The sequence below is a fragment of the Cetorhinus maximus genome, chromosome 20 (assembly GCF_964194155.1).
Source record: "Cetorhinus maximus chromosome 20, sCetMax3.hap1.1, whole genome shotgun sequence".
NCBI classification, from domain to species: Eukaryota; Metazoa; Chordata; class Chondrichthyes; order Lamniformes; family Cetorhinidae; genus Cetorhinus; species Cetorhinus maximus.
In genome coordinates this window covers 79,592,983-79,606,004 of record NC_135898.1, presented here as the reverse complement: position 1 = coordinate 79,606,004, position 13,022 = coordinate 79,592,983, and the positions used below count along the sequence as shown (strand labels likewise).

The 13,022-nt window shown below is 46.9% G+C and overlaps 1 protein-coding gene across 1 annotated transcript; it reads left to right on the top strand.

Moving 5' to 3' along the window:
• The first annotated feature begins 4,818 nt into the window (after positions 1-4,818).
• Positions 4,819-12,796, top strand: inaa (internexin neuronal intermediate filament protein, alpha a). Its single transcript, XM_078564978.1, has 3 exons — positions 4,819-5,844; positions 9,328-9,452; positions 11,768-12,796. The coding sequence occupies exons 1-3, from the start codon at positions 4,822-4,824 to the stop codon at positions 12,072-12,074; spliced, it is 1,455 nt and encodes a 484-aa protein (XP_078421104.1). The 5' UTR covers positions 4,819-4,821; the 3' UTR covers positions 12,075-12,796.
• Positions 12,797-13,022: the final 226 nt, after the last annotated feature.

The following is a 13,022-nucleotide window of genomic DNA, read 5'->3' as shown; positions in this document are numbered from 1 at the left end:
TCCTTACATTCAATCCAGGCGTTTTCCCCACTCTCCTACTGTATTAAAGCAGCCAGCACGTCCAGCACTCAGTTGTACTCTTAATAAACGGAAATCTCCAGTTATCCCCACGTTGAATGTGCTGGGCAGGTTCCGGATTTCTGGGGCCACCTGCCGACCGTTTTATCGCATGTCGGCGGGAATGTGACCCGACCTCATCACACCTTATAGTCGGTCAGTGCGGGCGAGGTACATGCCTGTTTTGGGGGTATTTTACTCAGCATCTAGAGTCCAGGCATAAAGACCCATCTCAGAACAACGATAATGTTGTTCCAAGACTTGACTGTAATATTCTCTTAACTGACGCTGATTCTGGGATGCTCAGATCCACATTGCATAAAACACTGATCCTACTGCCTGGGGGTTAGATTATACCGAGTGACAGAAGATGGGAGAATTGCAAATGTAACATCCTTGTCCAAAAGAGGGTGTAAATATAAGCACAGCAACTAACTACAGGTCAGTCAGTTTAATCTTCATATTGGAGAAGCTTTCAGAATGCTAATTTGGAACAAAATTAACAGTCACTTGGGATAATGTGGATTAATTAAGGAAGCCAGCATGGACTAGTTAAAAGAAAATTGTGTTCAAACAACTTGTTTGAGTTTCTTGATGAGTTTAGAGAGGGTTGATGAGGGTGATATGTTGATGTGGTGTATATGGACTTCCAGCAAGTGCCACATAAAAGAGTCGTCAGCAAAGTTACAACCCATAGAATAAAAGGGACAGTGGCAGCATGGGTACAAAGTTGGCTGAGTAACAGGAAACAGAGAGTAGTGGTGAACTGTTGTTTTGTGAACTGGAGGAAGGTATGCAGTGGAGTTCCCCATGGGTCGGTCTTAGAACCCTTGCTTTTCTTGATCTATATTAATATTTAAAAATATTCATACACGGGATGTGGTCTTTGCTGCCTGGGCCAGCATTTATTGCCCATCCCTAATTGCCCTTGTAAGGTGGTGAGCTGCCTTTTTGAACTGCTGCAGTTCATATGGTGTGGGTACATCCACTGTGATGTTAGGAAAGTAGTTCCAGGATGTTGACCCAGTGACAGTGAAGGAATGGCAATATATTTCCAAGTCAGGATGGTGAGTGCCTTGGAGGGGTACTTCCAGGTGGTGGTGTTCCTATCTAACTGCTGCCCTTGTCCTTCTAAATGTAGCGGTTGTGGGTTTGGAAGGTGCTGTCTTAGGAGTCTTGGTGAGCTTCTGCAGTGCATCTTGTTGAGGGTACACACTGCTGCTACTGTGCATCAATGGTGGAGGGAATGGTTGTTTGTGGATGTGGTGCCAATCAAGCAGGCCGTTTTGTCCTAGATGGTGTCGAGCTTCTTGAGTGTTGTTGGAGCTGCACTCATCCAGGTAGGTGGAGAGTATTCCATCACACTCCTTGTGCCTTGTAGATTGTGGACAGGCTTTGGGGAGTCAGGAGGTGAGTTACTCTCCACAGAATTCCCAGTCTCTGACCTGCTCTTTTAGTCACAGTATTTATATGACTAATCCAGTTCAATTTTTTGTCAATGGTAACTCCCAGGAAGTTGATAATGAGGGATTCAGGCATGACAATGCCATTGAATGTCAAGGGGTGATGGTTGGATTCTATCTTGTTGGAGATGGTCATTACCTGGCACTTGTTACTTGCCACTTGTCAGCCCAAGCCTGGATATTGTCCTGGTCTTGCTGCATTTGGACATGGACTGCTTGTCCGAGATTTGGGTGTACAGGGCACAATTTCAAAATTTGCAGATGACACAAAATTTGAAAGTATTGTGAACTGTAAGGAAAATAATATTACATTTTAAAAGGACATAGACAGGCTGGTGGAATGGGCAGACAAGTAGCAGATGAAAATTAATGTAGAGAAGTATGAAGCGATTTATTTTAGTTGGAAGAATGAGGAGAGACAAAGTGAAATAAAGGATATAGTTGTAAAGAGGTTGCAGAAGCAGAGGAACCTGGGTGTATGTGTGCACAAAATGATTAAAGGCGGCAGGACAGGTTGAGAAACCAATTAATAATGCATCCAGGATCCTGGGTCTTTTAAATAGGGGCATAGAGTACAAAAGTAAGGAGTTGTGATAAACCTGTCTAAAACACTGGTTTGGTCTCAACTAGGAGAGATGTGATGGCATCAGAGAGGGTACAGAAAAGATTCACAAGAATGGGTCCAGGGAATGAGGGAGTTCAATAACATGGATAGGTTGGAGAAGTAGGGGTTGTTTTCCTTCGAGGTGAGATGATTAGAAGGAGATTTGATAAAGGTATTCAAAACCATGAAAGATCTAGACAGAGTAGATAGGGAGAAACTGTTCCCATTGGCAGAAGGATCCAGAGACAGAGGACACCAAGTTAAGATGATTGGCAAAAGAAGCAAAAGCAACATAAGGAAAAACATTTTTTATGCAGTGAGTGTTTAGGATCTAGAATACACTGCTTGAGAGTGCAGTGGAGGCAGATTCAATCGAATCCTTCAAAGAAAATTGGATAATTGTCTAAAGAGAAAAAATATGCAGAGCTCTAGTGAAAAGGCAGGGGAATGGGATTAGCAGAGTTTCTCTTGCAGGAAGTTGGCATGAACATGATGGATCAAATGGCCTCCTTCATACTGTAACCATTCTGTGATTCTATGGCACATAGTAATTCGATATGACCTCACCTTTCTCCTGAATCATCCCAATTGTCCATTCCTATTGGACTGAGTTTCTTTCCCTTTGGAGCTGAATTTCACTCACTATTTGCCTTTCCGGTGCTGTTTCATAACCCAACTCAGATCGTCTTTCTACAAAGTGAAGCCTTTTTCACCTCTTTCTGGCACTTTGACTCATGCTTCCAGCTGATTGAAAACTTTCACTTATTCCTTGTAAAAGTAGTTGACCTATCTGTAACTCTTCAGCTGGTCAGGCTCCAGTCTCACTTTGCCTACCTGATGGAGGGTTTCAGGCCTTACACAAATCTGTCTTCACTTTGTAGGCTGAGCAACTCACTGAACAACAGGAGTTTTGTGTATTTTCTGTTTTGAGACACGAGAAAACCAGATGAATCATCAGGAGACAACAGGAATTAAAATCAGAAGAGTCTGGGTCCCTGGGATACGAGGCAGCAGGTGTTGGAAAGATTGGGTGAAGTTATATAATTAGTCACTAGAGTGACAGTACCAGTAAACACATGGCACGAGGAGAATTTAAACCCATTTTACAACAACAGCTTGCACTTATATATCTTTATTGTAGTAAAATAGCCCAAGACTGTCACAGGAACATTGTCAAAAAAAAATTGATACCGATGGAAAAGCAAGTGAGAAATGGACAAGAGGCCAGAGTTTCAGGAAATCAGAGTTCTCAGAGAGTTGCAAGGCTGGAGAAACTTACAAAGACATTATTTTATGCAAATTGAGTGCTCTTTCAAATGATATCAACCTCGATTTAATTTATATTGCTGCACAATGCTGTGCAGACCATTGTAAAATCTCTGATGTAATATAAAATATAATATAATTTCCTTTGTAACATTCTAATACAATATGATCATTTCCTGGTCCTGGCTATAATCTAACACAACACTGTCCTGGTTCTTTAGATAATCTCAATTAATATTTTGTTCTCCTGGCAACACCCCACCCTCCGCCCAGACACAGATACACACATATACACACACATAGACACACACATACATATACACACACACACACATCTCTATTGTTCTGCATCAATGTCCAAATCCTGCATATAATCCCCAATATGACACCGATGCTGTGTAATGTTGAAATACCTTTAAAACAATTTATTGAGTTTTCATTCTTTACATAATCTGATGTGACATAGAATGTTCGGAGTCCTATTTACAATCTATGAATTAACACATCAGTGTCGTGTTGAATCGGTTGTGAGACTGCCGCTATCCAGTGCTGAAACAATTAGACAAGTAGACAACACTGAACCGGCACTAAAAATACTGCGGATGCTGGAAATCTGAAATAAAAACATAAAATGCTGGAAATCTCCCAACACTGTTTATTTTCCTCAAGTAACACAACATTTCCATAGTCTTGTGTATAATCGGGTGTAACTCACACGGCTTCAATCCTGCCTATTATAAAACAGACGCTGTCCAGTCCTGAAATAAATCTTCAACACAGCATCCTTCCAATCCTCATACAACCCGGTGTAAACCCCACTGTGCCTATTCTGCACCTAATCCCTGATGTAACACGGCTTCTGCCTACTATTGATGATTTCCTAAAAGTGATACAAGGACAGCTCCTGTCTATAAACCCCGGTGGTGAAGTGTTCTGCCCTACCGGGCGCTGTCCAGTGCTGAAATGCTCATTCAGCGAGTCAGACTCAGGCGGAGCCGCCCAGACGGCCCTGGTGGTGGGGTGGGGGGGGGGGAACAGGGCCTCGTTAATTTATGTAAATGAAGGTTATTAATATGCATATTTATTACCGAACGTCGGGAACCGGCCGTGTCCAAGTGTTCGGGAGTGGGAGGGGGACGCAGGTCCCAGCGGAGTCTCGGCCGCCCAGCTTACCGGCAGCGGACACGGTATGAGGCGGCTGCCAGTGGCAGAAAGTCGGTGAGTGAGCTGGAGAAGCGGGGACCCGGATCCGGAGCCGGAGGTGGAGGTCCGGGCTTGGCTGCAGATGCTGGGCACCGCCCTTTCCCCCCCCCCACTCCCCCTGTCTGCCGGCTGTAATGAACTCTCCCGCTCGGTTATAAAAGGCGCGGCCCCGCTCCCGGCCCCGCCCCCTTCAGTCCCACCGCCGCCGCAGTTGTCGTTGCTGTCGCCATGGCCATGAGCTTCGTGTCGGATCTTTACCCGTCCTCGTACCGCCGCCTCTTCGGGGAGTCGCCCCGCTCCGGCAGCCGCTTCAGCAGCTCCTCCATGTCCTCGTCCCGCGCCTCGGGCGGCTTCAGGTCGCAGTCGGTGCCCCGGGGAGGCGGCCTGCCCCTGGGCCAGTACCGGCGCTCGGCCGACCTGGAGCTGCTGCAGAGCTCGGGCCTGGGCAACGAGTTCCGCATCACCCGGACCAACGAGAAGGAGCAGCTGCAGGGCCTGAACGACCGCTTCGCCGTGTACATCGACAAGGTGCGGGGCCTGGAGCAGCAGAACCGCGTCCTGGAGGCTGAGCTGGGCGTCCTGCGGCAGAGGCAGGCCGAGCCGTCCCGCCTGGCCGAGCTCTACGAGCAGGAGATGCGGGAGCTCCGCGGCCAGGTGGACGAGCTGAGCTCGGGGCGGTGCCAGGCCCTGCTGGACCGGGACAGCCTGGAGCAGGAGCTGCACCAGGTCCGCCTGAGGCTGGAGGAGGAGCAGCGAGGCCGGGAGGAGGCCGAGGCCGCGGCCCGGGCTTACAAGAAGGACGTGGACGGGGCCAGCCTGGCCCGGCTGGAGCTGGAGAAGAAGCTGGAGTCGCTGCTGGACGAGCTGACCTTCGTGCGGAAGCTGCACGACGAGGAGGTGCAGGAGCTGCGGAGCCTGGTGCAGGCCGCCCAGCTCTCGGTCGAGGTGGATGTGGCCAAGCCCGACCTGACGGCGGCTTTGCGGGACATCCGAGCCGAGTACGAGAACCTGGCGGCCCGGAACACGCAGTCGGCCGAGGACTGGTACAAGACCAAGTTCGCCGACATGACCGAGGCGGCGGCCAAGAGCAGCGAGGCCCTGAGGGCGAACCGGGAGGAGCTGAGCGAGTACCGGCGGCAGCTGCAGTCCCGGACCATCGAGGTCGAGGCCGTCCGCGGCACCAACGAGTCTCTGGAGCGGCAGCTCCGGGAGATGGAGGAGCGGCACAGCGCCGAGATCGCCGGCTACCAGGTACCGGCAGGGGCAAGGGGAGGGAGAGAGAGAGAGAGAGAAAACCGCCGCTTCAGCACCAGGGACAGCGGCTCATAGAGTTCACACTGTTCCCATCAAACACTCCCAGGGCAGGTACAGCACGGGTTAGATACAGAGTAAAACTCCCTCTACACTGTCCCCATCAAACACTCCCAGGGCAGGTACAGCACGGGGTTAGATACAGAGTAAAGCTCCCTCTACACTGTGCCCATCAAACACTCCCAGGGCAGGTACAGCAGGGGGTTAGATATAGAGTAAAGCTCCCTCTACACTGTCCCCATCAAACACTCCCAGGACAGGTACAGCACGGGGTTAGATATAGAGTAAAGCTCCCTCTACACTGTCCCCATCAAACACTCCCAGGGCAGGTACAGCACGGGGTTAGATACAGAGTAAAGCTCCCTCTACACCGTCCCCATCAAACACTCCCAGGGCAGGTACATCACGGGGTTAGGTACAGAGTAAAGCTCCATCTACACTGTCCCCATCAAACACTCCCCTGGTAGATATAGGAAGATAGTTGGACCTCTTCCAGGAACTGGTTATGATTATCCTGCTCTACTTCAGTACATTTTAATTAGTGATTTGGGATGACTGAAAGGTGCTATATAAATGCAAGTAATTTCCAACACCCTCATAATTAACCTGAAACATTAATGAAAGGATGTGGCTTCATTTGGGGCAGTTGAAGCTTATGATAAAATGTGTGTAGGTCAGTTGTGTCATTTTTGCTTTCCATTGTGGACAGCCTGGAGTGTCGGCTTCTGTAATGAGTGGGTTTTGAATCTACAGATTGAGTTGTTACCAGCTAATGCAGTTTACAGGGAAAAATGTGGCATGTGTTGTAGAAGATTTACTTGGTTTTCAATAATGAAACTTGGAACCTGATTTCAAATGGTAAGCTTTGCCATATTTTATTTCTGGTATTGTGTATTTGGGTTTCTGGAACTAGAATTAAACCTTTCAATCACATGAGTACAGTCTGAGCTATGGAGCTTGTTTAAATTGTGGCAGTGATCCACCTGCTCTTGTATTGTGAAGGATGAGCTACATTTCCCTGATGCACTTGGTAAAGTCACAGCTGCTGTGACTGAGGCACCAGCTTTGATCCTTGATCTCAGCAGTGGAATTGTTTGATCACTACTGTTAGTTTCCACATCGCTGTTATATGGGAAGGAAATCAGCCAGCTTATCAGTGTCTCCAGCTTAAAAGCTGAGGACAGGAGTCTACGCTAATGAAGTCTCATCTAAGTGAGCAAGGTGCCTGAGATTTTTTCTTCCATGGGATGTGGGTGTCACTGGCTGGGCCAGTATTTATTACCCATCCTTTATTGTCCCTGAGAAGGTGGTGGTGAGCAGCCTTGAACCGCTGCAGTCCATGTGGTGTAGGTACACCCACAATGCTGTTAAGAACGGAGTTCCAGGATTTTGACCCAGAGACAGTGAAGGAAGTGATATATTTCCAAGTCAGGGTGGTGAGTGACTTGGAGGGGAACTTCCAGGTGGTGGTGTTCCCGTCGTTCTGCTGCCATTGTCTTTCTAGATGATAATGGGTTTGGAAGGTGCTGTCTAAGGAGCCTTGGTGAATTCCTGCAGTGCATCTTGTAGATGGTACACACTGCTGCTACTGTGCATCAGTGGTGGAGGGAGTGAATGTTTGTGAATCTGGTGCCAATCAAATGGGCTGCTTTGTTCTGGATGGTGTCAAGCTTGAGTGGTGTTGGAGCTGCACTCATTCAGGCAAGTGAAAAGTATTCCATCACACTCCTGACTTGTGCCTTGTAGATGGTGGACAGGCTTTGGGGAGTCAGGAGCTGAGTTACTTGCTGCACAATTTCAAGCCTCTGACTTTGTAGCCACAGTATTTATCCAATTAAGTTTCTGGTCAATGGTAACCCTCAGGATGTTGATTGTGGGGGTTCAGTGATGGTAATGCCATTGAATGTCAATGGGAAATGGCCAGATTCTCTTGTTGAAGATGGTTGTTGCCTGGCACTTCTGTGGTGCAAATGTTACTTGCCACTTGTCAGCCCAAGCCTGAATGTTGTCCAGGTCTTACTGCATTTGGACATGGACTGCTTCAGTATCTGAGGAGTTCTGAATGGTGCTGAACATTGTGCAACCATTGGCGAACATCTCCACTTCTGACCTTATGATGGAAGGGGGGGTCATTGAAGCAACTGTAGAAAGTTTGGCCTTGGGCACTACCCTGAGGAACTCCTGCAGTGATGTCTTGGGACTGAGATGATTGACCTCCAACAACCACAACCATCTTCCTTTGTGCTCGGTATGACTCCAACCAGCGAAGAGTTTTCCCCCGATTCCCATTGACTCCAGTTTTGCTAGGGCTTTCTGTTGCCACACTGTCAAATGCTGTTTTGATGTCAAGGGCAGTCACTCTCACCACCTCGGGAGTTCAGCTCTTCAGTCCATGTTGGAACCAAGGCTGTAATGAGGTCAGGAGTGGAGTTGCCCTAGCAGAACTCAAACTGGGTGTCAGTGAGCAGGCTCTTACTAAGCAAGTGCTGCTTGATAGCACTGATGACCTCTTCTATCACTTTAATGTTCAAGAGTAGATAGGGTGGTAATTGGCTGGGTTCGATTCATCCTGCATTGTGTACAGGACACACCTGTGAAATTTTCCGCATTGTCAAGTAGATGCCAGTGTTGTAGCTGTACTTGAACAGCATGACTAGGGGTGTGGCTAGTTCTGGAGCACAAGTCTTCATTACTATTGCTGGAATATTGTCAGGGCCCATAGCCTTTGCAGTATCCAGTACTTTCAGCTGTTTCTTGATATCAGATGGAGTGAATTGAATTGGCTGAAGATTGACATCTATGATGCTGGGGACCTCTGGAGGAAGCCAAGATGGATCATCCACTCAGCACTTCTGGCTGAAGATTGTTGCAAATGCTTCAGCCTTGTCTTTTGCACTGGTGTGCTGGGCTCCCATCATTAAGGATGTGGATATTTGTGGAGCCTCCTCCTCCAGTGAGTTGTTTAATTGTCCACCACCATTCATGACTGAATGTGTCAGGACTGCACAGCTTAGATCTGATCTGTTGATTGTGAAATCGCTTAGCTCTATCGCTTGCTGATTATGACTGTTTGGCATGCAAGTAGTCCTGTGTTGTAGCTTCACCAGGTTGACACATTTTTAGATATGCCTAGTGCTGCTCCTAGCATGCCCTCCTGCACCCTTCAATGAACCAGGTTTGATCATTTGGCTTGATGGTAATGGTATAGTGGGGGATATGCCAGGCCATGAGGTTACAGATTGTGTTTGAGTACAATTCTGCTGCTGATGGCCCAGTGTCTTATAGCAACCCAGGACTGGGCAACTAGATCTGTTTGAAATCTATCCCAATTAGCAAGGTCACTGATCAAGGAAAACATTTGATAGGGAAAGGGGTTTAATGAATGTAGTTTAAAGACTATTTATTTCTATTTCATTCCATCAGGACACTATTGGGCAGGTGGAGGATGAGCTAAGGAACACCAAGGCTGAGATGGCTCGACACCTGAGGGAATATCAGGAGCTTCTCAATGTGAAAATGGCTTTGGACATAGAGATTGCTGCTTACCGGTAAGTGTTTGACAGTGCCTGGATTAATAACCTGAACTGTAAATCCCTTGTTTTCTGGGCCCTCCAGAGGAGGGAAGTTAGATTCTTTATTGAAGTGAATCACCTGCAATGAGCAACCCCTCCCAATGACTGGGCTATAGTGTCATTGGCCGTGGTCTCACCACATCCTTCTGCCCATGCCCCTGTTGATGGGAATGCTGTGGTCAGCTTGCAAGCTCTGAGCTCTAACAAGCTCATTTCAGGATATGGATAGCTCTTAGGAGGTGGGTGTCACTAACAAGGCCAGAATTTATTGCCCTTGAGAAGGTATTTCTTTGATCTTTTGGTTTTGGATCAAAAGAAATTTAACTGGAAGAATTGTTCTATTGATTTGAGTGCAGTGAGGTTTTTACATGATCTGGAGCTATTGCAGGGAGAAATGTGTAAAGGAATGTGAAACCTCGGCAGCCTTACTGGATGGTGCATGCTTGATATTGTGTTGCCCCACTGCCTGTCTCTCCAGCTGCCCAGAGTTCTGAGATTAATACTTGATTCTGACAGCTGATTCTCATTTAATTGTCAATTCTCCTGTTTCCTATTCTGTTTTTTTCCTTCCAGATTTGACAGTTCATAAAACTCTTCACTTAATTGAAAGTGAAGCTGTCTGAAAATCCGAGGTTGGCAGTGGTTTGACAGTCAAGTGTTCCCTTAGTTAATGAGTTAAAATGATTAACCCCACAGCTTGGCAGAGTTTGAGATTGGATTTGTTCACTCCAGAGAACATGGAGGATATGCAGCTAAACAATTCCTTTGCCCTGATCTTGGCTTAGGGTTGGGGTGAGGGGTGTGGAGGAGGGAACCATGGGCATAGAGTACTTGGGACCTGACTGACCTTTGCTATCTTATCCAGGTAACCATCAATGAGTACACTTGGTGAGTGTCAGCCTGTTTCACTGTAACAAACCCAAGTCTGTCCTCAACTGACGTTGGCAAAATTACTGGATTAGGACCAGGAGTGACTGCTCGAGCTGTTTTGTCCATGAGATGGACATGAGACCAAGTAGCACCAGAGCTGACTGCCAACTGGTAGACATGTGACCATCCTGTGACTCAGAGTTACAGCCAAATTCAGGCACAGTGGGAATTGGGTGCCACCCACACTTCCCTGCTCCAGGGCACCTGGTCCTGCCTTACCAGTAATGAGAATGGAGTGAAATTGTTTGGTTCAGAAAGTAGTCTGTCTTGGAGCATAGTTAATGAAGCTTTCTGCATTGTCTGGCATAAGTGCAGTGAGCTGCCTATTAATGTTGGCTCAGATCAGACACTGCCTTTACAGCCCAAGCATGAAACATGTGCCAGCTTGCTATCTGCATTGCACCAGGGGCAGGTTATTTTGCCCCTGAAGCCTGTTTGATCATTCAGTGAGATCATGGCTGAACTGAGACCAACTCCATACAACTGCTTTTTCCCTTTATCTCCATACATTTGGTTAACTGAAATCTATGAATTGGAGTTAAAATTAATGTTTAGCACATTGCATTTCTGGAAGAGTTTGAAACTTGTACCACCCTGTGTGGAAGTTTTCCTAATTTCACTCCTGAAAGTTTCGACTAATTTTTTAGACTACCCCACCCCCAGTCCTAAACTGCCCAACCAGTGGAAATAACTGAGTGTAGTTTTCAGAAAACTTTCTTCTGAGACAATTGGGTGGAGCCCTGAGTCAATCTTAATGAATTGTCTATAAAGGAGTCTTGTATTGATCAGGGGAGGAGGGATGGCAACCATGAATTGAGGACAACGAATTTGTGTTTTCTGATTTTAAATTGTTCATTTGCAGATATGGCTCCCTGAGGGCCCATTGCTTGGGTTTCAGTCAGTATCTGATTGGAGCAGAGCTGTTCAGTACCTATCAGTGAGTTTGGCAGGTACTGTGCTCATTGGTGGGGCAGCTGGTGTCAGAATAACAAAATGACAAGTGCAGACACATGATTCATATTTAGTCACCTGGAGTCATTTAAGCAATGGTGACTGTGGAACAGACTGTTTAATGGAGGTTAGGTTGAATCTGGATGGGAGGTTATCTTGTGGAATTGGGAATATATTTTTAAATGGTGGGGGCGGGGGGAAGGAATGGCATTGCAAAAGGAGAAGAGAAACATTGGGGACAATTAATGGAGGGAGAGAAACAATCCCAAGCCAAAAGCTCATCCTATTCCCTCACCACCATGAGTTGTTGCTGTGGGTCAGTCACTGCTAGAGAGCAGGAGATTTGTGGAATATCACTGAAGCCTCCTTGTTTAATGTAACATTGGCTGTTTCTTTTTTCTGTCTAACAGGAAGTTGCTGGAAGGTGAAGAGACCAGGCTCAGCACCAGTATTATCAACCTCCTGCCTACCAACTCAAACCCAGCACTATTGGTCCCAAGCCAGCCTCGATTCTCCACCATGACCACTTCCTCCCTTGTCACCTCCAAGAAAGAGCAGAAGGAAGAGGGATCCAAAATGCCATCAAAATCCTCCAAACAAAAAGCAGAGGCTTATGAGGAGATCATTGAAGAAACCATTGTGTCAACCAAGAAGGTTGAGCGAGAGGAGCAGAATGCAATTGGCCAGAAAACAGAGTTTGCCAATCCTCCAAAATAGGTCACTGGGTGTTTGTCCTCTTCCCTCCACCTGAGGTAGATGGAAGGCCAATGAAGCTGATGGCAGAATTCCTCAGAGCCTCTGAAATGGCCACCAACAATGGGTGGTCTTCTTTCTGAAGCCCTTATCTGTAGGGTCCACTCCACTCCCCCTCCCCACAACACCTGGTGTGTAAACCACAGTTTAGTGACCTCATTTATTGGTCCAGTATTTTACTGAAACACGGCATCAGATGTCTCATTCCTGCACTGTGATTTTGGGCAGGACGATTGACAGGGCCAGGGTAAAGGTAATTGTTACTCCTAGTGAGGGATCCCAGGTGCTGGCTAGCGTTCCTCCCCAATTAAACAAGCACAGAAGAATTGCTGCCATCAAGTTGACCTGTCCTGAGTGTAGTTCATTCTGTCCATGTCTAGAAATTAGCTGCATGTGTACCAGTGTCTGCATGTCCCTCACTCTGCTCATCATGACAGATTCTCAACTTCCATTGGACATTGTTCACACACAGAATCACCTTCATGAGTCCAGCAATTGTCCAGATGGAGCCTGTCCATGAGATGCTGTTTCAGGAAGCAGAATAAAATGTTAGAATGTGTTTGTGTAAATGTGAATTTTAAAGGGTGGAGGGTCACACTTGCCCATACTGCTGGATCTAGCTGTTTGTAAACAGCTTCACATACATTCCACTACCTGGATTTGTGTAAATAAACTAAACTTAACCTAATTTTTGTTTGTCTTGTTCTCCTATGGTTTTGAAAGTTTCTGTATTTTGAACACCAGGGCTGGGTACAAGGAACTTGGTTTGTGACCAGTGTTCTAGTGAGGTCTCTAGTTCAACAGCTTGAAGCCACTGCATAAGGAGCACACAGGTGTATGAAGCAACAGTGAGGGTGAAGCCCTTGAGAAAAGTCTCATTCTTTTCCTTTCATTTCATCCACTTCCAAGAAA

What these genes read in the sequence shown, in the direction of transcription:
- inaa (XM_078564978.1), top strand. Translation starts at nt 4,822, where the DNA reads ATGGCCATGAGCTTCGTGTCGGATCTTTACCCGTCCTCGTACCGCCGC. An exon ending in CCGAGATCGCCGGCTACCAG is followed by an intron (nt 5,845 to 9,327) that starts GTACCGGCAGGG and finishes TCATTCCATCAG; the next exon opens with GACACTATTGGGCAGGTGGA. An exon ending in ATAGAGATTGCTGCTTACCG is followed by an intron (nt 9,453 to 11,767) that starts GTAAGTGTTTGA and finishes TCTGTCTAACAG; the next exon opens with GAAGTTGCTGGAAGGTGAAG.